Source organism: Acomys minous, assembly GCF_964271855.1.
Source record: "Acomys minous genome assembly, chromosome: 1".
Lineage (NCBI taxonomy): Eukaryota > Metazoa > Chordata > Mammalia > Rodentia > Muridae > Acomys > Acomys minous.
The window spans coordinates 50,464,007-50,488,847 of NC_140483.1; the positions used below are offsets into that span (position 1 = coordinate 50,464,007).

General features: G+C 40.6%; 1 protein-coding gene across 2 annotated transcripts in view; it reads right to left on the reverse strand.

Annotated features, from left to right (window-relative positions):
- Positions 1-6,895: 6,895 nt before the first annotated feature.
- ASPM (assembly factor for spindle microtubules) overlaps positions 6,896-24,841 on the reverse strand; it is a 42,809-nt gene continuing 24,863 nt past the window's right edge. Inside the window, exons 18-28 of one of the 2 annotated variants that reach the window (XM_084788384.1) lie at positions 19,022-22,906; positions 17,629-17,765; positions 15,941-16,034; positions 14,696-14,905; positions 13,313-13,462; positions 12,152-12,343; positions 11,859-12,051; positions 11,554-11,708; positions 10,129-10,305; positions 8,844-9,013; positions 6,896-7,134 (exon numbers count right to left, since the gene is read on the reverse strand). In XM_084788384.1, the coding sequence (XP_084644510.1) occupies positions 7,032-7,134; positions 8,844-9,013; positions 10,129-10,305; positions 11,554-11,708; positions 11,859-12,051; positions 12,152-12,343; positions 13,313-13,462; positions 14,696-14,905; positions 15,941-16,034; positions 17,629-17,765; positions 19,022-22,906 (5,466 nt within the window). In that variant the 3' untranslated portion in view covers positions 6,896-7,031. Of the gene's footprint in view, positions 7,135-8,843; positions 9,014-10,128; positions 10,306-11,553; positions 11,709-11,858; positions 12,052-12,151; positions 12,344-13,312; positions 13,463-14,695; positions 14,906-15,934; positions 16,035-17,628; positions 17,766-19,021; positions 22,907-24,841 lie in introns of both variants that reach the window. The other variant, XM_084788383.1, reaches the window with a different exon arrangement.

Sequence of the window (24,841 nt, forward strand, 5' to 3'; positions counted from 1 at the left end):
CAATTTCAATCTCTTTTAATTTTTCTAATTTTTTTCTGATTCAGTTTTGACAGGCATTTTGGTCCATTTTGTCTTTGCTGTGACTGATGCTCAGAACTCAAGGACAATGTGTTTATTTAACTCAACAGTTCTGAAAGCCCAAAAGTGTGCTACCAGTTATCAGCTTATGACTTTTATTTAAATTGTATTCATCTGCTGTAGTCCCACTTCCTCTCCACTAAATGGGATGCTTTTGTTTCCTTCATTATCAGCCTGATTCTATCCTTAAAGCAATGTGAGTCTCTCTTAGACAATAGACAGCATGGCTGTAATTTCTTAAAATCCAAGTATATATATTTAATATCCATGTATTTATATGTACATATAAATATATAAATATAAATATATTAAAGGAAGTACCTGTGTAGGTACACATTGCTGCCCTCAGAAGACATGGGTCATTAAATGAAAACCTTAGTATTAGGCATGAGGTATAACCCTCTGAATTATTATTTAGCAAAGCCCCAAAGGCGTCCCCAAAACAAGCTATTGCCAGTTGTTGGTGGTCCAGAATAAAATGGTTAGACTCTATTGCTATAGACACCAATTTACTTTGGATGCAGGACACAGAGAAACCAATCTCAAATTGACCAGGAAATTTTCTCTGATGGTTAGCATATACAGTGCCAGAGGACTAGGCATACTACTGGGGAGAAGATAATCAGTGGTCTTACCCAGAACTGGGCCCTGCTTCAATACTGACACGCTGGTAAAATATGCCCAATAGTACAGCAGTGAGATGAGGGCTACAGGGGTAAACAGCAGTTTTCTGATTGGACTGAGGCCTGTTTTTCAGGAGAGATTTCCTGCCTGGTATAATAAGCATGGCCAAAAGCCCATGAGTGGGGAGATCATGGCCCTAGGGAGAACCTGTTAGTTTGCTAAGTGGTCAGGCTGTCAAAGTACATTATAAATATTTATGGTCATATGCTTAGATTTAAGCTGCTCTCAACTTTGGTTAGAAAAGCTTCTTTATGCAGTAAGTTCTGCAAAGTGGCCAAGTATAACAACTGACTACTCAACCATGGGCAGATAGATCATTTATACCAAACCTTCCACCATCCAAGGCTCAGGCAACTTTGCAGAAAGAACGTAAGAGGTTGCAGCTGCAGAAAGGGAGCTATGGAATACTGACTTCTGAACAGGAAATCATTGTTGTACACATCAACTCACAACAGCTGGGGTTACATGCACAAGACCTGCACAAAATGAAGCCACTCACAGTTCTAGCAAGGATGGGTAAGGGGCCCCAAAGGCTCCGCCCCATGGGAGGAGTTATTTTGCAGTCCATAGCTGCTGAGGGAACTGAAATCATTCTCATTTGGGACTGTGGCTAGTTTTTGGTGGCCTATGTCCCTGTGGATGACCACACACACTCATGTGCACTGGAAAACACTAATTGGGCTCAGGGGTTGTTAATCACAATTTTTAAAATGATATCAAGTTGAAACTGTGAGAGGTACTAGGAGGAGTTTGAGGAAGACCACAGTGGATGGATATAATAAATATGTTATATGTTTGAAATTTTCAAAGAATAAGCATTTTTTAAATTAGCTATTAAGCTGTTCACCGTTTTGTCCTCTTGTTGGCTTTATGTCCTGGTTATCTTATAATGCTTTTATTTTTTACTTTGTAGTAATCTAATGTCTTCTGCATGGTGTGTGTGTGTGTGTGTGTGTGTGTGTGTGTGTGTGCGTGTGCATGTGTGCATGCGTGTGTGTGTGTGTGTGTGTGTATGCATGCATGTGTGAGTGTGTGTGCACGTGTGTGTGCGCGTGTATGTGCGCGTGTATGTCTAGTGTCTCTACTTTGTAATAGTGAGCATCTTACAGCACACTGTTTTAAAGTGATAATACCTAGTCAACAGAAACTTAACAGTTCCAATAAAAATAAGCTACACACACACACACACACACACACACACACACACACACACACACTGTATCCCCAGCCATGTCTTCCTTCATATTCAATACATAAATGGAAATTTTTCCATACCAACTGGGTATCTTATAATTAATTTATGCCCCCAAAGAACTTAATTACCCTCTAGGATTAAACTCCAGAAGAGTTTGTGGTACTTCAGGTGGGTTACCACGCTATCTATACGTCATCTGATTTGAGTACAAACTGAGATTTCTAGCAATGCCCAAAAACCTTCTCAGGGTTTTATGGTTTGGTATACTCGAGACAAAGCCCAAGAAACCAACAACTTAGGTTTATTATTAAAAACTGTGTCAGAGCATAGTCTAAGAGCTAAATGAATATGCTAGAAGAGACCCGAGTGGCTTTGTACACCAAACTTCTGGTACATAAATGTGTTTCGTATCCTGGAGGCCTCACAAATCCTATACTACTTCCCCCTGTGAAGGGGAAATAGAATAGATATTTTCCAACAGACTGGGAGTGGGTGGGGTTGTGCTCATATGGGGGCTAGAAGAAAATACTTGGAAAAATGACTGCATTTTGGGGCCAGGGCAGGAACCTAGTGAAATGGAAGCCCCATGAAATCTACAAGAGTAACCCTCACAAAGACTCCTAGTCATGGTGGACACAAGGCCAGAATTAGCCATCTTCTGTACCCAGGAAAGGCCTCAAAAAGAGGAATTAGGACATCAACCCAGGCACAGAACCTGCAACCTAAAGATGGTCCTGCCTGCAGTGTTCTGAGCCTGGAGCCTAGCATAACTGTTAGAGAGACCAGAGACTTCATGCAGCAACTGATAGGTGCAGATGCAGCATCCCACAGGCCAATGTTAGGTGGAGCTCAGGGAGTTCTGCAGAGGAGGAGAAAGGATGGGAAGGTTCCAGAAAGGCCAGGGACACAATGAGAACAAGGCTCACACAATCAACTGACTGGGACTCATAGAGATGAGGGAGCCTTGAGGGTTTGACCTCAATCCTCGGCATGTGCTATGGTCGGGTAGCTTGGTGTTCTTGTGAGATGACTAACAATGGGAGAATGAGGTTCTCTGACTTTTGCCTGCTTGTGGACCCTTTTCATCCTACTGGGTTGCCTCCTGCTGCCTGGATGTGATGCTGCCTGCTTGGCCTTACTGTAGCTTGTTATGCAGTGTGGTTGATGTTCCTGGGAGGCCTGCTCTTTTCTGACGGGAGGAGGGATAGAAGTTGGAGAGAGGGGAAGCTGGGGGAGAGGAACTGGGGGGAAGATAAAGGAGGGAAAACTGCAGTCAGGATGTATTATATGAGAAAATAAAAATACATCCTACACATCAGGAATTCCTATGAAGGTTCACTCGGTCAACAGAAAACATAGCTTTCATCTTACAATGAGTAAGCAGTCATTTATACTAATCAAATATGCCACATATGCATGATCATGGCTGTAGATATTGGTTGTGGCTGAATAACATGTTCCAACATAAGAGTGGCTTAATAAGCTATTTAGAGTTATAGTACAAAAGAAAATCATCAATGAAAGTACTTGCCAAGTACACTGGTGAGACTGTAGGGAGTGAGGTTACAGCAAAGCAGTGAACGTAGCTGTGAACACCAGATGCTTTTTGATGGAGCCTTAGCTTTTATATTGTTGGAAGCTAGTGTTCTGCCACAAAGACATCCCAAAGGTTTACCCGAAAGTGAAAAGGATGTTGGAGCACACACAGGTTTAAAGGAATTAAAGGTAGCTGAAAATAAACTGGCTCCCTACCTGCAACATCTCAACTCTCCCTGGCCCTAGCATGATCAGATACTACTAAGGGAAAAATAATTTTCAAAGTTGAATCACTTTCAAACTGTAACCCCAATTCATTCAAAGTTCAGGATGTTGGTGTCTAAAGAGGCCAGCTGTGCTCTAGAGAAATCTTTCTCATCTAGTTGAATGCTTTGCCAATGAAAGATGCAAATAAAAGCACCTCGAGCTTATAATGGTCAATCTCAATTAATCAACTTGGAGAGACCTAGAAAAACCTAGGAAACCCACAGCTTGGTGTTCCTAGTAAGTAGTACCTTGATAGAGCAACTGACATGAGACTGTAGGTGGCACCATTCCCCAGGCTGGGATCTTAGACTATACAGAAAAGAGAAAGTGATTTGATCACAGACTATACTCTTGAACTCTAAGCCAAAATAAGTCCTCTTGCTTAAGTTGCTTTGGGGGGGGGGTACTTTTTTTTTTAGCATGTTCAATAAAATTCTATTTACTTATTTTTTAATGTATTTTTAAAATTTTATTACACATGTATAAGACAAACTACATACAGCAGGGAGAACCATGTGACAATCATGAGAATAATGAGTTCTATACATGTTACATTCATAGTGACTTGGCCATCTGCATTCATCTCCTTTGAAGTAAGTGTTTTTCCTGTCTTGTTGGGTCTAAATTTCCGAATGAGATTCAATATTTATGGTATCTCAACTCTAATAGCTTAACTTCTTTATCTTGATCTAAAATGATCTTGTCCCCTAACCAACTAAGCTTGGTGGTAAAACTCTACTATCTTATCTTCAATACCCCTCAGAGACTTGAAAAGGAATAAAACTTAAATTCCTGAGTGAACCAGCAGTGTGGGGTAGAAGCTTCCAAAATATATAAATTGACTTAAGACAGTTTACTGCCTGACCACTCACCCAAAACACTTTATAACATTGGAGCCTCATCTTCAGCTTTCTGGCCTAATATCTCTGCCAGACTTGTTCGCAGGACAGGAACTATTGAGGACTTGCTTACCCTGACTTGGCAAAGTACAGCCATCAACTCTGCCTGCATCTAAGTAGCCCATTTTTAGGCAGATTCTGTTTGTGACAGGAACGAGGACCTTTTGCCCAGTGGCTACTTTGCCACCTTTGAAGCCATGCCCATCAGGAGGCTCTTTGATGCTCATCATCTTCTTTGAGGTCGACTGGGTGTTGTCAGCAGTTAACTTGTCTTGTTGTCGAAGAAATTTAGGATTGTAAGAACAGCTTTAAATACCATATTCTGTGTGTCTCTGAGACTTTTGAAGATCTCATTCAACTATTTTACCTCATGTATTGATAGAGTCATATCTATCTGTTAGGCTTAGATTATATATTCTTGTGTTAAAATCTGTCAAGTATTTGACATGCCCATGTTTTGTATCAATATACTAAATTTATAGCCATGACTTAGACATAACCTTCATTCTTTTTTTTTTTTCCAGCAACGATGTGGTGGCTTGAATTAAGAGTGGCCCCCATAAGGTCAGAGTTGAAATTCATTTACCAGGGAATGGCACTACTTGAAAGGATTTGGAGGTGTGGCCTTGTTGGAGGAAGTGTGTCACTGGGGCTGGGCATTGAAGTTTCAAAAGCCCATGCCAAGCCCAAGTCTCTGTCTGCAGGCCAGGACGTAGAACTCTCAGCTACTTGTCCAGCACCATGTCTGCCAGCATGCCACCATTCTCCCCACCATGATGATAATATATTAACCTCTGGAATTAGAAGGAAGCCCCAGTTAAATATATTCTTTTATAAGAGTTGCTGTGCTCCAGCTGTCTCTTCACAGCATTGGAATACTGACTAGGAAAAACAGAAAACATAAGACATATAGCCTCCTGGGGTTATTCTTTCAGTCTATAGGATTGTAGACTACCAGCATCTGTCCTGTTCCTCCACTGGGTGGAGCCTCTCCAAGGACATCTATGCCAGGCTAGTATCTACTTATAAATGAATATATACCATGCATGTCTTTCTGGGTCTGGGTTACCTGAGGATAATCCTTTCTAGTCCATCCATTTGCCTGTAAATTTCAAGATTTCCTTGCTTTTAATAGCTGAGTAGTATTCCATTGTGTAAATGTACTAGTTTCTTTATCCTTCTTTGGTTGAGGGACATCTAGGTTGTTTCCAGATTCTGGCTATTATGACTAAGGCTGTTATGAACACACATGAGCAAATGTCCTTGTTGTGTGCTGGAGCATCTTTCAGACAGATGCTGGGACTCACAGCCGGGCTCTGGGCAGAGTTAGGAGAGTGGTATGGAAGAGTTGGGGGATAGAATGTCCCAGAAAGTACAGGAGCCCTACAAGGAAACCATCAAGCCAACAGATCTGGACCCAGGGGGCTGCACAAACTGTTGCACCACCAATGACAATACATGCAGGGAACATAGACCCCCTGTTCAGATACAGCCAGTGATTAGCTCACTCTCCATGGTTGTAGGGGAAGTAGGGACTGCCTTTGAAATGAATTCTGGTGCTCTCAATTTGATTATTTCCTCTTGGTGGGGAGACCCTGCAGGAACACAGAGAAAGGGGGTGCAGGCTATCCAGATAAGACCTGATAGGCTGTGGTCATATGGTGGGGGAGGAGGGCCCCTTCCATCAGAGGCCTAGTAGGGGAATAGGGCAGAAGAGGGAAGGAGGGTGGGATAATACAAGCTAGAGGATAACAATCTGGACGTAATCTGAATAAATTTATATATATATATGTGTATACACACACACACACACACACATCCAGTATTTGATTTAAAAATGTGCCTCAACTTATGTATAAATCAAAAATATATTTTTCCTTTAGAAACAGGATTACAGTCAAAGACATAAATACTTTAAGTTGACAAAAATATTGTAGTCATCTTATGACAAACCAGGCTTTCACATGCATAGAAATATTGCCAACCAGTCAGCTCTGAAAACACACATGCAAGTGACATTATAGGGACTTATTATGCTATATTTAGAAATATACATGCATATAAAAATACACATATGCATGCATAGTAATTAGTAAAGAGAGACAATAAATTTGAAAAAGAGAAGTTAGCGGTATATGGAAGGATATGGAGGGAAAAAATAAAAGGGAAAATGTAATGAAATTATAATCACAAAAATTTTTTAAATAATAGTAAAATTAAAGACTATATTAAACAATTTAGTAACTAGTAATATATACATTTTTATTTTTATACAAAGTCATATACAGTTTACACTGACAGTAAAAGCTGCTCCATGTATCCATGATTGGTGTAATTTTTTTATAGTCCCACACTGAAAATGTTTCCATTTACTAATAAGGAATGCCAAGAGTATCCATCAACAGCTGAATAGCTTGCACTGAATTTGTGATTTCTTCCATATTATCACGCCTCAAAATCCACTGTGGCTTAAGTCTGTTAAAAAAAAAAAAGAATTAATGAACTGTTTCTGTTAAAAAGAGTTATTAAAATGTGGATGAGCTTCATATCATAGCTAATTACTACCTATAACATATATTATTTCTAAAAAATAGTGCTGGCCTCTGTGCAGCTTATGCTGTTTGCCTCCACCACTGCCTTTTCTGTTCATCCACCAAGCTCTCAAGCTAATATCCTTGGTGAAACTGGTTAAATCTTTTCTTATATCTTGCCACCATTCTTAGTTCTTAGTAATATCAGCATCCATATGTGACCAAAGAGCTAACAGCCTAGACATTCTCTTCGGCTACCCTTTGTACACTTTCTTCCTCTACTTCCTTAACCATTCAACGTCCTTTCTCACAGGCAGAAACAGCATGCCCACTGAGCCTTAGTGTCGTCCTCAAATGTCTATTCTGCACACTCCATTTCTGATTCCATCATGTCACATGCCTCTAAACCATACTTTCTACCTCACCAAGGTCTTCAATTCATCAAACCTTAAGCATACACTATATAGAGTTCATCAGGATACAGTGCCTGAACTCTTTCCTAATTAGCAAAAATATGGTAGCAATTCTCTTTGAAGATGCAGTGAACTCGATTTCTCCTCCTGTAACACTCATCTGGAAAATCCAACTATGTTCCAAGACTGCATACAAATATTTGTTTTTTCCCATTCCTGCACAGATGAATACCGGTAATTAAAAGTCACAGAATCTGGCTTGCACCTTGGGCCCAGGTTTTAAAGGAGCATTTGAAATTGCCTAGCATACTGCTTCTTTCTCTCCATAATGAGGAAAACTTTATTCCCTGCTTATCAGATGTCTCTGCGCCCTCAGGTGCCTCTGAGTTTGAGTTTATAACCACAGACACATCATTGATGACTGAGAAAATGGGCGAGGAAGGGTCACGCATCCTCTCACAGAAATCTCTATGTGCACTCCTATCTGACTGCTCTTTTCTGTTTGATAATTAGAGAATCTGACACAGATAATAAGCCCAAATGTGGCACACACAGGTACTGAAGGAATCTCCATCACACAGGAAACTGGTTCTGAGCACGGTCACCTGCATCTTGCCTTAGCGCTATAGAGATCCTGAAACCAGTGATACTCTGATTCCTTCTGCTACCGTGGCTCTCCTGCCCAACCACAGAGCTGGCTTTCTAAAGCTTACTGGTGTTTTGCTTCCATGTCAAAGGTTACCAAGCTTTCCCAAAAACAAATCCTCCGATTTGAATGCCTGCCATTCTGTCATATCTTTTTCTTTAGTTTTCATTCTTCAGGAACTGAGTGCTTAATCCAATAAGCTTCTGGTAATCTGTAACAGCTGTCCACAAAACCTAACACAAAGCCTTAGAAAGCACTTGCCTAGAAGAATACATTAGAATTAGGGGAGAGTGGAGGCTGACATTTTGGCAAAGAGAGATTTTGACAGTTGTTAACGCTGTATTTTAACCTTAATATAGAAGGCAAGTCATATAATTATAACAGCTTCCTAGCATGCTTTTAACACAATCTAACGTGGAATTTTTGAGTAGCTAGGCAATACCCAAAGCTACAGCAAGGATGCTTCATTATGTCCTTAGATTTCCTCCACTCACCCATGTTCTCCTCCTGTTCAAATGTTAACAGCATTTTGGTCAGTCCTGGTAAATACTTACTAAATGAATCTACTGAACATGGATTTGCTTGACTCCTTACCTGGAAACTATTCTGGTCTTTACAGCTCTTTCTGGTTTACAAGAAAAGCCTATGCAGGGATTCTGCTTCAGCCTGTCAAATAACCCGTCTGCGTTCACTTTATGCTTAGGAACTATAAACTTGTAGAGACGATAAATACGATCAATGACTTTTGATCTACTTTGTGTATCCTAAAAAAGAAAGAAAGAAAGAAAGGCAGGAAGGAAGAAAGAAAGAAATGAAGGAAGAGAAAATTACATTTTTTAAAAAATTAAACATTTTTCTCCCTCCTAGATGAACCATATCATGAATCATCAATACCATGCTTTTTAGCTTCTAAGAATCAGGAGCAATGCTCTCTAAATTCAGCAGGTAGATTAATTTAAATTACTAACTAATTTAATGTGCAAGTTAGTTATTAAGAAAAAATATACTCAAGAAGTTGCACATGGAACAGATAGGAAGGACTTCAGCCAACCCACTCAGCATGTCCAGAGAGCAAGTCTCATGAGTTTTTCCAAAGACACCGTCTTCCTGTCAGTGACACAGGCCCAAGTAATAAGCCATTCCTTGGAGATGCCATGGCACATCTGCACTTGCTTCCTTCCTATAGTCTCCCTTATGCACACATGCTCTCCCAGATTCATTTTCTATCAGTAGTCAGAATGACATTAAAAGCTGCATGGCAGAGCTGAACATGGTGACACAAGCCTCTCTACACCATCAGTTCTAGACCCGCCAGGGTTCCATAGTACAGAAGAAAACAGAAGAAAACAAAACATACACCAAAACCAAAACAGCAACAACAAACATACAAAACAAAACTCACACTGAAAATGTTCTCTGGCATAAACTCTAAGGCAGAGTATAGGGACCAGAGTATATGGTTCCTCTAGGTCAGCCATTGTAACTAGAGACTCAATGGTCTGAGCACTGAAAAGCTTGACGTCTAAGCATGGTAACAGCAGCTGTGTAGGGCTAGGGACAGCATAGCTACTTGGACCTGTTCTTAGCATGCTGGGATGTGTTATTCTTCTTCATGAGTTGCTTATATGGATGTAATAAATTCTACCTTCAGATTTTAGCTTTTTCTAGTTCAGAGCTATGTGGATGAGAAGCACATGCTCTTCGAACAACTCATGAGACAGGTTCTTCAGGGTTAGAAAAACATCTGCGTGAATTCATTTCTATCACTGACTAACGAAGGTTTGAATACATATAAAGCTCTACATTAGTGTGATAACTAAGGCGAAAACATACACGTTGAATACATTAAAGGTGTAGGAAAAGGGGCTGATCTACTCACAGAAGTGCAATGCTCTGTCTTCAACAGCACGGCTAATAAACAGCAAGTTCTTGTGAAAATGCTGGCACTCTTCCCAGCCACTCTGTCACCAGGCTTCTCTCGGTACATATGCAAAAGCTCCAGCAGCGTGTCCACACAGTTTTCAGCATCATAAACGGCTGAGATTGTTTTATCATACTTAAAAGAGACCAGAAGAGAATTAAAACTTACAAGGAAGACATCTTTTTTAAAGTCCAACAACAAAATAAGGTTAGAGCCACATTTTTGGAGCATCTGCATCAAGAGACTTTAAGGATGGTGTTTTGTTATTTCCGAAGCCATCTTATGCACACACCCCCATCTTAATCATTTTTCCCACCCACTTTTAGAATTTTAAAGTCAACCAGAGTCAAAAGCCCAAGGGAGGAAGGGAGAGGAGAGGGAGGGAGGGAGGGAGGGAGAGAGAGAGAGAGAGAGAGAGAGAGAGAATCTTGAAGTAGATAAAAAGGAACTTTGAAATAGCCTTGCAGTAAGACTTTCTGAGACTACCATAGGGCAAGATAACAGTAAAAATAAGATGATACTTTCAATACTGAGTCTAGGATACATTTTCAATGTCTTATTTGTCCAATCATGTCATTAGATTCACATTAAAATGTGTGTGATAACAATATTAAAATAACAAACATCACTAGCTAGTGCCATGGTGTCCTTGGAGAAGCACCTCTGGTGTAACCACTCAGTCTTCTCAGTGACGCCGAGGTTGGTCCTGTAATGGCATTCATTTTACAGATGGAAAACAGGAAGCAGAGCACCGAAAGGAGCTGCATCATCAGACAGCTCTGAGGCCAGAAGCCTGAGTTCCGCATCGGAGTCTGCGCTCATCTTCTGCCTCTCATCAACACAGGAAGGTGGTTCAGGGGATGGCTCAGGTAGGAAATCTTTCCTCGTAATGCCTCAACTGTCTCTAATTTTAATAAGTACTATTACTATTATCTTCTCTGAAAATGTAACAGGAACTGCCATAGAGGATTATGAAAAAAACTAAATAACTCAAAAATCATGTAGACAGTAAATGATAGTATCTTATGAGTAAAACAAATCAAATCATATGAAAACTAGTATTTCCATATACAGCTACATTAATACATTAAACATTTTTACTTCCAGAAAGATTGTTGAACATAAATAAAATTTAAGACAGAATCCTGATTTAATATTGAGCATGCATGAAATTTAATTTGCAGGGTCATATTTTTTTTTTCAGGATTTTTCTGTGTAGCTTTGGCTGTCCTGGACTCCCTTTGTAGACCAGGCTGGCCTCGAACTCAGTGATCCACCTGACTCTGCCTCCCTAAGAGCTGGGATGAAAGGCGTGTGCCACCATGCCCAGCGTGGGTCATAATTCTTAACAATGAATATTTTGTTATTAAAACAGAAAGCTACCTTTGCTACGTTCAGCAGTACTTGAACAGCATATCCAACAACTTCCATACACGGAACACTGCGGTTACAGGTTCGGATGACAACAAAGATTGTAGAAATTGCTCCGCTTTCAGCCATGTTCTCACAGCAGAGTGGAGATAACCTAGTAACAACCTCTAAGAAACAAATGAATACACAAAGGCATTTTCAGTAAGAAAACAAAATTTTAGGAGACGCTGCCTGTACTAGTTCACAATCTTTCCATATTCAGAGGGGAACTATACTCCTACTCTTGAACATGGATGGCATTGCGCCAGGAAACGAACCCAGGTGCTTCAAAGCATCCAGAATGGCAGACAGGTGCTTGTACGTCAGCAGGTGATGAAGCGCACGCGCAGTTCTTCGGTAGAGCTTGTTTTCCTCCTCAACGTTCCTACTGACAGCTTGAAGGTTCAGTCGGACAGCTTTAATTTCAGTGCGGTCATTTTTCTTCCTCCAAGAATAGCTTCTCCATAGTGCCTTAATAAACAGGTATAACAGAGTCATTTAAAAATGACAGCCAGAAAGGTTTTGAACCCATATTTCAACTGAACTTCGACTCAGATTATACTTAATTTACCTGAATTCTAGTGGCACTGCTGTTGATTTTTTTCTGTCTTCTGCAAAGAAGAAAGTGGCGCACTGCCTTCTGTATCACAGATGCGGCCCTGTTCTGGCGGAGCTCACAGTCTTGAATTTCACGTTCAGCTTTTATGGTTTTCTGATGCTGTTCAATAAGCCTCTTTTGTTGTAATCTTCTTCGAAACCACCGCTATTCAAAACATGAAGGGTTTTCACTTTTACTTCAGAAGAAGAGTTAATAAATATATATAGATGTGCATATGTTTATATATTTATAAACATACATTTGTGTATACCCATTTACATGGGAATATTAAAAAATATTGATATGATATGTCTTTTGACCCTCTACCCTATTCTGTGGCATCATTTTCCTATTCCACTTGGAGCAAATCCTTCCAAGTTCTTGTTGGATATATGTGGGCGCAGTTGATGATGTATATGAATCCTATCCAACTATACAGAATTTTGCAAGTTGTTTTCTACCATAGTATTTTATGTGTTAGTGTATACAAAAGGAAAAATTTCCCCTGCATAACTACTATAAATTACAGTATAGATATCAAATAAAAAATTAGCTAAGTACATAAAAACACTTTAAATAGTAAATAATACACAGGTAAGAATTGAAATGACTAATAAATACGGGAAAAACTAGAAATGACAGCAAACAAGTAAATCCTAAACAAAGATATAATTCCATTCCCACTCATTGGAGTGGCAAAATCAGAATGTGTGTCATGGCCACTGTTGGACAAGGATATAGAGAAACAGGTAGCTACAGGGTGGGGATGTGGAAGAGTACAATTACATCAGTGGATAAGCACTCATATTTATAACACACAAAACATTGACCAATTCCTGACCTAACTAACTCATCCTATGAGCGAGCATCTACAGTCTACACAGTCTGTGACCTTATATAAGTACATCTAAAAATGAGTAACATAAAAAATAGTCTTGTTTTTTTTTTTTTTCTGAGAGAGGGTTTCTCTGTGTAGCTTTGGCTATCCAGGAACTCGCTCTGTAGACTAGGCTAGCCTTGAACTCACAGGAATCTGCCTGCTTCTGCCTCCATAGCACTGGGATTACAGGTGTGCGCCACCACACCCCTAACATTAAAAAAAATCTTTTGTCTGAAGGCAGAGGACAAGCTAACCTGAACAGAGATGACTGAATCAACATGCATATTAGCGTTCTTCATTGCCATGTGGAGCCTGTATGCGCGCTGGATTCTAAGAGCACACATGTGACAGTATGCAGCTGCTGTGAAGTGGAGAAGTCGAATTTTGGCTTTCTGTTCTGAAACCTAAAGCACACATAAAGAAAAAATTTCCATAGGAAAAAAAAAATAGGCAGAAATAAATAAAATGAACTTTTAAAAATTAATTTATGTATTTATTCACTTTACATCCTGATCGCAGCACCCTTCCTCTCTTCCTAGTCTCCCCCCCCCCCCCCCCCCGCCAACACTCTCCTCCACAGAGAAGGGGGAGGTCCCCCATGGGTACCAATCCACCCTAGCACATCTAGTCGCTGTAGGACTAGTCACATCCTCTCCCACTGAAGCCAGATAAGGCAGCCCAGTTAGGAGAACAGGAAAAAAAAAAAAAAGAACTTTTTAAAGTAGAAAATAAACAGATAAAAATTATTTTTTTTGTAAAGGCATATAAAATTATATTAAAGGGAATATTAAATGTTAATTAATAGTTATTGGCATTTTAATTCAATGTAATTATAATTCCTTATAATAATCCTAATAAAATAACTTATATATAACAAGATACAAAAGCAGAATTTTGGGTACTTTGCTAAAAAGAAACAGCACTTAGGTTAAGAAGTGTATCCAAAGACAGCTTTTAAGGCATATCCATAGTTCTCGGGAGAGGCAGTAGAAGGTTTGTAAAGATTACAGAATTCTAAGCAGAGAAGTTATGATGCAGAATATGAAAGCTGACAAATTTCATTTCTCCAGCATCAAAACTGCAGCACAAGTTGAGCGGGAGTGAAAGCTCTTCGTGGTGACCTCGGGGCTTTAGCTTTCCAACTGAGATTTAGTGATGACAAGACCTCTACTTTTAAATCCCAAATCTAATTACTTTTGCCTATGCCAGTTCACATATTCTTAGCCCCACAGTCATGGCCTTTCTAAAAACAAACAAACAAAAAAATCCTTTCTTGGTGAGGACGTGGCGACCACAGGAATAGTAGTTCCTAGAGTTGCTGGAGAGCAGCGAAAGGCTGCTAGTGTGACAACTGGCCTCTTCCACACACCAAGCCTCCACACTCTTGCCACTTCTTTTGCTAAGTGTTACTGCACTAAAAATCAAACAAACAAACAAACAAAAATCAAAAATCATTTTGTATCTCCAGGGTGACTATCTGTGGGAAGAAACTGCATCATAGAATAACAACAACAACCAAGATCTTGTTAAGATGACTCCAATAGTTAACGATTCTACTTATTTTGATAGCATTCGCCAAGATTCAAAATCGTCACCACTTAACATCCAATACTTTAACGGTACTCTAAAATACTTACTCTTTTCCTTACTAACCAGCCACGCACCAATGCTTGTAAAACAACTGTAGACTTTTTATATTTGATATATTTTATCCTTTCACGCTTCCCAGCCACCACGGCTCGCACCCATCTCTGTATGATTAAAACAGCGGCTCTCTGCTGTAGAAAGGTCTGCCTTCCCTTATAGCCTCTGAAACGGGCTTGTATCAAACAAGCAGCTTGATGTCTCTATAAGGAAGAAGGTGCAAGTAACATTAATAGGTAGGAATAAGCCTTCAACCTCTGAGAAGTTCTTGGATTTCTCACTGTCACGGGAGATGCTGTACTCAATAATACTCCTTATAGTTTGAGAATGTCCAGTTTCACAGACATGGGAAAGTGATAAAGCATTGCTTCTAAAACCATACAGATCTATAGCAGAAAAGGAGGGTGCAAGCTAGGGTCACAGGGGTCAGCAGCTTTCGGGTGCTCTCCTTTTCGTACTGATTCTTCCCACCTGTGTGGCTGGAGGGAAATAACAACACTATTACAGGACAGACACATGGGATCAAAGCACAAGCTACAGTGTGAAATGCACAGTACCCTTTAGACATTAACCATAGCAAAAGCTGTTTGTAGCTTTAAGCTACAAGGTGGGAAATGGCTGAGTAGTTAAGAGCACTTGCTGCCCCTACAGAGGATCTGGGTTCAGTTCCTAGCACTGACGTGGTGGCTTCCAACCTTCCACAACTCCAGCAATAGCAACTCCCATGTTAAGTTTATTATCCAGTGCCTACCTGGCATATATTAAGTGCCAGTACTCAGAGTAAAAACAACTGTGCTTAGGTAGCTAGAATGAATATTATATGAACATAATTCACATATGAAAAATTCTAATTGTGATACATAGCAATTATTTATCAGCTATATTTAATAACAGGCCATGGGCATTATAGTTACTCTGATATTATGTGAATGACTCAGAAAGCATGTTATGAAATATTTAGCTTTGACAAAAATATTTCTTTACTTTCTACAAACACACATTTTCACAGCGATCATGAAAATTTGAGCTTGAGACTATTTTATTTAGCAAACACACACACACAGAGAATCCCTTATAAACAACATACTAACAAAATCATATTTTTGTGAGTGAATGTAATTTCAATGGACTAAGCCAGATGTGTGTAAAACAAATGCACAGTTCAATCTTTAACATTCTTTATGTATTATTTCCTGATGTGGGTCTGTGTAAATGAATTGACTTTTACTTACACTTACTTTTAAAATCAAAGTCTCATGAACTACTCTTGCAGAGAGTATAGCTCTCCATCTCCTTTGAATTATAGTTGCTGACGCCCTCATCTTCAAGAACCTGATAAGTGGATTAGAAAGTAAGTTTAAATCGTTTAATCTAGTCAGTGTTGTCTCACAATATGGAGGAGAAAGAAGATATTAGAAAGGTGTTGATGTAAAATGAGAAAGTATACTTTGTACTACAGTTTGAGCAGTCAGATTCTCTCTCTCTCTCTCTCTCTCTCTCTCTCTCTCTCTCTCACACACACACACACACACACACACACACACACACACACACACAGCGAAAGCCAGTCTTGCAATTACCAATCTTCTGTTGCATAAAATATATGCTTTGAGATCTAGTGGGACAAAGAATTTTGAACAAGAGTCTTTAAATGTTTTATTAAGAAGAGGAAGAATCCTGGATGACGTAGGTGGTGACTAAAATAAAACCACCAAAGGAGAAAGGAATGCACACCAGAAGAAAAAGACCTGTTCTACGACACGAACTTCATATTGAATAATGACCAGCTTGTCCCTAGCACCATGATTCCTAGCACGTAAGGCTGAGCATCAAGGAGAAAAGCTCACCATTTTGGTACAGGCATATGCCTCCACTGATGGGAAGCCATGCCTACACATGGATTCAAGGAGCTCCTCCGCCTCTGTAGTCCCCTTTAGTGAATTTGAGGCAGTTACTGATTCGGTAGCTCATTAATACTAATTAAAGAAAAATTCTTACAGTATGGCATTAAAAAGAGAAAAAGGATAGCTAGTAAAATTTTATGAGTATTTTTGAAAAGGAAACTAAATAGGAATAGGAAGGTGGATTCTGTGAGGACAGGTTGATGACCAGGCTCTTCATCATTAAGGACAGAGCAGACGGAAAATGACACACAGTACAACAAAAACAAAACAGACTCCTCAGTCAGCCAAGGGTTTGCTGTGCAAACATGAGGACCTCAGTTCAGATCCTGGGTGCCCATGGAAAAGCCAGCGAAAGCAGAGGCCCAGACAGACAGGCCCAGAGCTCACTGGGTAGTCATTCTAGCTAACTGGGAAGTTCAGTGAAAGACCCTGTCCCCAAAGATAACCTCTGCCTCTCACTGTCACTCACACATAGACTATCCACAAAAAATTAAGCTTCACAGGTTGAGAACCACTGTTACTCAACTCATATTGGTAAAGGACCTTGATTTTCCTCTTCTGAAGAATAGCACCATGGGTAATTAATTACCTGATATTAGCATGCAAAAGGTATTTTGATAAATTTATTAAGTTAAACTGAAGACGAAGTCGAATTCATTTGTTGACTGAAAATAAATACTACAAACTCACGTGGAAAAAAAAATTAACAGTTGTCACCAGTAGCTAAAGTGGAAATCAATACTAGACCAGTTCTTTACTTTCCAGCCTTTTGCCCTTACATTCATTACTTTAGATTTGAATCATAAATACTTCTTACTAAATTATATTATCAAAGTTATACATTCCATAAAAAAAAAAAAACCTAAGCCCAAGAGATAATATCTTGTGTCATTAATGGAGAACGAATACACGGACACACATACACACTTTTTAAACCATATAAACTGAACATAACACTTATTTAAAAGAAAGTAAGCAGTGTTACTTTACCCACTACCTTCTACAGGATTGTAATACATTACCTCCTTCTCTCCAGCTTGGCACAGAAGTAACCTTGAGTAATTTTAACAGCTTTTAATAAAGCTATGTACCCCTTGCGTGCTCTCCAACACCTATACCAAGCTTGAATCCTGCAGGCAGCTTCTGCTTTGGTTGCAGCCTATATCAAGCATATAAATATAATAAGTATATAATAATGGTCTAAGACTGTAAACTAGAAAGACCCTATGTAAATATTATTACATTAAATACATATATAAAAAGTTAGTATGCAACTAATGGAAACAAAACATCAATTGCAGAAATCAAGTTGGTTTCTGCTCCACCAGACTGACACACAGAAAGTGTCTGATAACAGTGGTTATTGTAGCAGTGGATGTATAATATACACATGTCCACACACACTGCAAGGCTGACAACCGGAAGTTCAAAACTGTAAGCTCTGAATGATTTGTTGGAAGCCAGAGAAACCCGCACTGTCCTTGGTACACCCAGAACAGAACAAAGGGAAATCCTACTTTCGGGACAGAAAGAGCAACAGCTCGCTCCTTCCCCTCACTCATTTGTCACTATCTCATCTGCCTGAAGAAGGATTTTGAAAGGACAGCCAGATTTTTTTCATTTTGGCAAGTCTATGATAGTGACATCTATAACTTATTTAATTAAAAAAAAAAAAGATTGTTCCTCATAGTAACAAAATGCAAAAACTATGTACCACAGAAATTAAATAACTCTTGCTATACAGTTCAAATGGTACAAGGACTATCACAGTTAATGTTTATAAAGATCTTGTGAAATAAAATGCTTCCTAAAACCCCTACTTGCATAAAATATAATTCAATTGACTTTTCCTGAGATTAGTGTGGTTTTTCTGTCACGTAGCTGATGCGATCCTAAAACCTAGGGCACCTCTGAGTCGTAGCCTCCAGAACGTGAGCAGACTTCCTGTTCTCCCCCAGGCCTTGGCTTGTTGATGCCAAGTTTCTTAGTTTTCTTTCTTAGGGTCATGTACATCTTGCTCATGGGTTCTTGAATTCTTATGATCTCCAAATCCAAGCCTTGGGCCCCGTGTTCCTTCCACAGGTTCAGTTATCAGAACGTGATAAAACGAACAACTGTAAAGTCCTCACTGGTCTTCTGACCTGCAGTGTGAGCTGCCTTAGGGACATCTGCTGGACACCTGGGAGACACTACAGTCTGGTGCCCCACACTGAGGGCATTACCATCTCAATGCCCATGCAACTGCTCCCTATGGCCATGGAGGGCGTGTCTGCTGAACTGCTAACTTTTTATTTCCTTTCTAAATCTATCTATAATAATGCTATACCACCACGACAACAAAAATATATTTCTTTGCTCACCCGTTTGGCAGTGGCTCTAGTGTGGCAGCGGGTGCATCTGTGGCGCGTTACGTACCTGGAAGCCTCTGTCAGGCTCCATGTGCCTCCTTGCATTAAAAGCTCTAAAATGCTTCTGTATAGTTATGGCAGCTTCATGCTGCTGCTGCATCCTGCTGTTCAAATCCTGAAAATGCATCTGAAGAAGAGCTGTTTCTTCCTTACACGAATTGGGCAAAAGAGCTTGCTGTCTCTTTTTCTTTTCTCTGTATTTTCCTTGTATTACTTTTGCTGCCCACCGAAGCTGCAGGTAGTAACGATGCTGCCTATGCATCCTGTATGTGCTTTGTATTGTGACGGCAGCACTGTGTCGTTCCTTTAAAAGCTCGCTAGCTTTGATTCCTTCGCATGCTTCCTGAATGAGCCCAGCACGATCCCACTGTCTGGTAAGTTTTTCTCTGTGTAGTTTTATAGTTCTATATGTTCGATAATGCTGCTGAATTACAATCGAGGCACGTTTCCAAGTGTGAAATCTAACATATGTTCTGTGCATTCTAAAAGTAGCCTGGATGAGAACTGCAGCCCTGTGCATTGCTTGTAACTTCCTTTTTACCATCAGTCTTCGATAAGATGCCTGTATTGTAATGGCTGCCTTTCGTAACTGCAAGAATTGGTGCGATTTTTGCTTGGTGTAAATGGTGGCTCGGTATTTCCTCTGAACAAATATAGCTGCCTTTCTGAGAGCAAGGAATCTCCTCCTTACTACCAGAGCTCTAAATTTACTCTGAATAAGGGTTGCAGAAGAATGCATAGTCTTCAGATGACTTCTGGTTCTCAGCCCCCTAAAGGCAGCCTGAAGGATCAGGGCAGCGCGTCTTTGTCTGATGAAGAGCTGCCGCTGCAGTTTGGCAGCTCTGTGCGCGTGGTATTGCTTTTGGATCACAACTGAGGCCCGCTTCAAACCCTGGTACCTCACCCAGGCTCTGTGCATGCGGAAGGTGGCCTGAACCACAGCGGCAGCCCTGTGCATCCTCTGCACCCTTCTCCTCACCACCCATCCTCTGTAGGACGCCTGGATCTTAGTAACGGCCTTTTCCAACAGTAACTGTTGTCGGCAATACTTTGCGCGAAAACTTGCACGGTATTTTCTCTGAGTCCAAATAACAGTTTTCCTGAGAGTGAGGAACTTTCTTCTCATCAGTAGAGTTCTGAATCTCCTCTGAATAAGAGTAGCAGCCAAATGCATAGCTTGTAGATGCCTCCTCGTTTTCAGACCCCTAAAGGCAGCCTGAATGAGGATGACAGAATGCCTCAGTCTACTGTACCTCTGAAACGCAATGTTTCTTTCTTTCACTGCTCGGTACCTTTGCTGCATCATTTTTGTCACCTTCCTCAGCTGATGAAAATATGTTTGCTGTCTGTATCTTCTAAAGCACGACTGAATGAGTGTTGCTGCAATGTGCATCTTTCTTACAGTCTGTCTAACTCTCGCTCCTCTGACGCCGGCCTGAAGAGTTTTAATAGCATTCAAAGTCCTCAGGTACTTGTCCCGCTGAGCTTTCCCTACATAATAGGCTCTGTATTGCACCTGAATGACAACAGCTGCTCTTCTCATCCTGCGGTATCTTACTCTCGACTGATGCATCTTAAACATGGCTTTAATAAGCGTGGCTGCCGCGTGCATGCGTTGAACATGTCTTCTTCCTCTAATGCCTCTATAAGCAGCTTGAACTTTAATTGCTGTTTTCTTTAAGGTAAGATAATCCTGGTGCTGCTGGGTTGTAATTTTAATGTTCCGATACCATCTCTGAATAGTGACAGCCGAAGCTCTATAGCTGGTGTACTTCTTTTGGCTGTTGTAAGCCCGGAATTTAGACTGTATAGTGACTGCTGCTTTGTGGCATTCTTTTATTTGTTTTCTCACTTTCATACCACGGTAAGCTGACTGTAAAATTACTGTAGCTGCTTTTGTTTTTAAATAGAAACAGCGCTGTTCTTTTCCAATTTTGTAAGCCCTGTAATGCACCTGAATGTGAAGAGCAGCTGTTCTCATGACTGTCCACTTCCTGCGTTGAATATGCATTCTGTAATACGACTGTATGAGGACCGCACATTTGTGCTGCCAGGCAATCTGTCTTCTCAGCATCCTTCCTTTCCAAGCTGCCTGAACCACCAGAGTGGCATGACGGAGTTCGGTGTACTCCAAGCGCTGCCTCTTTCCTGCAGCCCATGCCTTGGCATGCTGCTGGATGACCACTGCAGCTCTTCTTAGTAATCTAAACTGCTTCTGGGCCATGAGCATTCTAAAAGTTGCCTGGATCGTCACTGCAGCCTGATGTTCCCTCCTGAGTTGCCGCCGAACTCTCCAGCCGCGGAAGGCAGACTGCAGAGAAACCACTGCCATTCTTGTCCTTAGAAATTGTGTTCTCGTGTCATAGGCAATCTTGTGTGCCCTGTACCATTTCTGAATGTTCACAACAGACCAAAGCACAGCTTGGTATTTCATCCTTTGACTATAGCCTCTAAAAACCCTCTGAATGGTAACAGCAGCTGAAGACCACAGCTTGATCAGCTGGCGTACTTTGTAGCCTCTGTAAGCTGCCTGCAAACAAACCGTTGCTCCTCTGACCTGCAGGAAGTTCTTCCTTTGACTGACTTGTGCTTTGTAGGCACGGTAGAAATCCTGAATGACTACAGCCGCCTTGCACATCTTCAGGTACCGCTGCCTCACTTTCCTCATTCTGAAGTAAGACTGGAGAGAAATGGCAGCTTTGCTCTGCAACCTCATCTGCTTTCTGACCAGGCATCCTCTAAAATATGCTTGCAGTTTGATACAGGATTCCCGCACCTGTGTGAATTCTTTTCTCTTTTGAGCAGCCATTTTTTGGGAACGGTACCACTGCTGGATAATTAGGGCAGCCGCTCTTACTTGTAAATACTGCTTACGTGTTTGTTTCATTTTGACAACTGACTGGAGCTTTATGGTTGCATTTCTCAAGCTCTGAAATTTCTTTCTGGATATATAGGCCCGATAATACGACTGAATCTTTATAACAGATGCTAAAGTGTGACAAAACATTTTCCTGGCTTGCATCCTTCTATATGCAGACTGTAGGACAATGACTGAAGAGCGTGTTTTCTGATAAGATGCTAGAGCCTTCCGGGCTGAAATGGAAGCGCGGAAATGAGTCTGAATTATGACAGTGGCTTTCTTTATCTTCTTATATCGCTGTAGTTGTTGATGTTTTCTTATGTGTGCTTGCAACTTGATGATAATCCTTTTAGTGCTTAAAAATCGAATTCTTTGCTGTCTCATTCTCCAATAGGACTGCAGAACACAGGCAGCTCGGATTTGCAAACTGTATGAATTTCGAGCCTTCATACCTCTGAATGCAGCCTGCAGTCGAATGGCAGCAGCTCGCTTCTGCAAATACTCAGTGCGTGCTAGCTTCCGCCTCTGATATGCCCTGTACTGTTGCTGGAGAGTCAGGACGGCGTCTTTCCTTCTCTTATATAACTTTTGGGCTTGAAAGCACCGGAATCTTCTCTGGATGACTATAATACATGATCTAATATAATTATATTTCTGCAATTCCCTATGCATTCTATACCACGATTGTATCACAACAGCGGATCTTTCTCGTGTTTGTTTTCTGAGATGCCAATCTCTAAAAGCTCGCTGCAATGTTACTGCGGCTTTGGTTTGCAACTGCAACTTGCGTAGCTTCCACCTTCTGAACATAAACTGGATTACAAGGGACGAAGATTTCAGCATTTTAAATCTTTGTTGATCCTGTTTTCTTCTTAAACAGGCACGCCAGCGTCTCTGAACTGTAACTGTGGCCCAGAGATATCGTTTGTAAGATGTCAGAGCAATTTTCATTCTTATCCTAGACTGAAGGATGACTGAGTAGTATTTCAACTTCAGAAACTGTTTTCTGGCGGAGTATCTTCTCCAGCAAGCCTGAAAATGGTAAGAAGGGAAAAGTTAAGTAGACAGAGCTTTCTGAACTTAACACTTGAAAATGCTTAAAAACTTTTCTAGCACCTTGCTTTAAAATAACCACGCAAAGGTACCAGAGGACCCGAATTAACAGGAAATGCACTGAGCAGTTCGATGATGCCCTAAACATTAACACTAATGGCTCCTGAAGAGCAGGCACTATAGGAGGCCCTTCAGGTAGCCAGAGATGCCAAGGACACTGGATGCTGTGAAAATGCAAACAGCATGTCATTTTATAGCAGCTCTGCTCATACACAGAACTCTGGGATCTGTCAGGGACCTGGAACAAGCTCTCTGTGTATGAGGTACACAGATGACTGCATACAAACCGAAGAAGTAAACGGTTACAACAATACTGGCCCTGTAAATGCTCTGTAAGCTCTGCAAGCTGACGCCACTCATAATCACAGTGTAGGCACATGTCCCCAAGTCAACCTGAATATTCTGGTAGTGACTTTTCCTAAAACACTAACACTGTTAAGACTTTCATTTATCAATATTTTTGTGTTCCCTACTATATCTTCTTTATTCACACATATTAAAAAACCAGTGTGGAGGCTGGGACATCACACTCCTAGAGCATGGTCCTCTGAAAAAACCCCGGGCTCGGCCTAAGCACATTCATCCAAAGGAAAGTTAAGGAAAACTTGCATTCTGCTGACTCCTTTGTTGAAAGATTTGTCATCTTTTATCACATGGGCTTTGCGCCTCAAGACAAAATGGTATGTGCACCATATTGTTTCTCTTCATAACAGGATATATTATTATAATATCTATCCAAATACACTTTAGCTTATTTGTACAAAATGATTATGAAAGCTATTAGCTACTTAGAAATTATCATGTTACTAAAATAAAGGCAAAGCAAAGCAAACATTCTGTTCAGAGTTACAAACATTAAGTTTTGTATCTACTGCACTTACAGATATTTGTTGGCAAAGTCCCCAAACTAAAGAGATTGAGTAAGAGTACATACAGAGCTTTGTGGCTCCTTCAGTAACACATCACAAGTACATCACTAAAATGTTAATTATTTTTTACATTAAAGAAGATAAGTTAATCTCCTGTCCTAACAGTTCCGCTGTTAGAGATTTTATCAATGTTGTGTATATCAACTAAGAATAAATAGCATCTAGGACCCAAACCAACAGGATACCAGCACAACAGCAGACATATAGATCAAAGAGCAAAGCAGAGGAACCAGGGACCTGTGTACCTACCTACTGTCACCAGATTTTTCAACCATAGTGTCAAAACATACACTGAAAAAAAGAGGCCCACTTCAACAAATGGTGCTGGGAAAACTGGAAATGTACATATAGAAGAGCGGTCTACAAAGGGAGTCCAGGATAGCCAGGGCTACACAGAGAAACCCTGTCTCGGAAAAAAAAAAGAAGAAGAAGAAGAACGAATCTCGACCTTTATCTCTCACCTCACATTATACAATTCAAATGAACAAAGCCCTTGATGTGAGATCTGAATCTGACACTGTGCGAGGCACTTTTCACAAGCACTTCAGATGCGGGCACGGGGGTGGGGGTGGGGTGGGGGCTTCCGGAAGGCCCGGGCTGGGGCGTGAGAACTGCCAGATGGGATCATATCGGCTTAAAAAGCTGCTTCACAGCAAAGGACACAAGCAGAAGGAACAACTGCAAACTGGACATAGTTTGTCCGTTAGACGCCTAGCAGGAAGTAATATCTAGAACAACTCAAACCCAAACGTGGAAACACTCAAACTCCAAGTTGTCCAATCAGGAAGTGCACAAGCAAATTAACTAAATAGTTGGTTCTCAAAAGAAAGCAAATGGCCAATAAATACATCCTCAAGCATGAGGAAAACGGAAAGCTTTAGATAAGTGTGCTAACGTTAGAATGCTCAGGGGACAATGTAGGAAG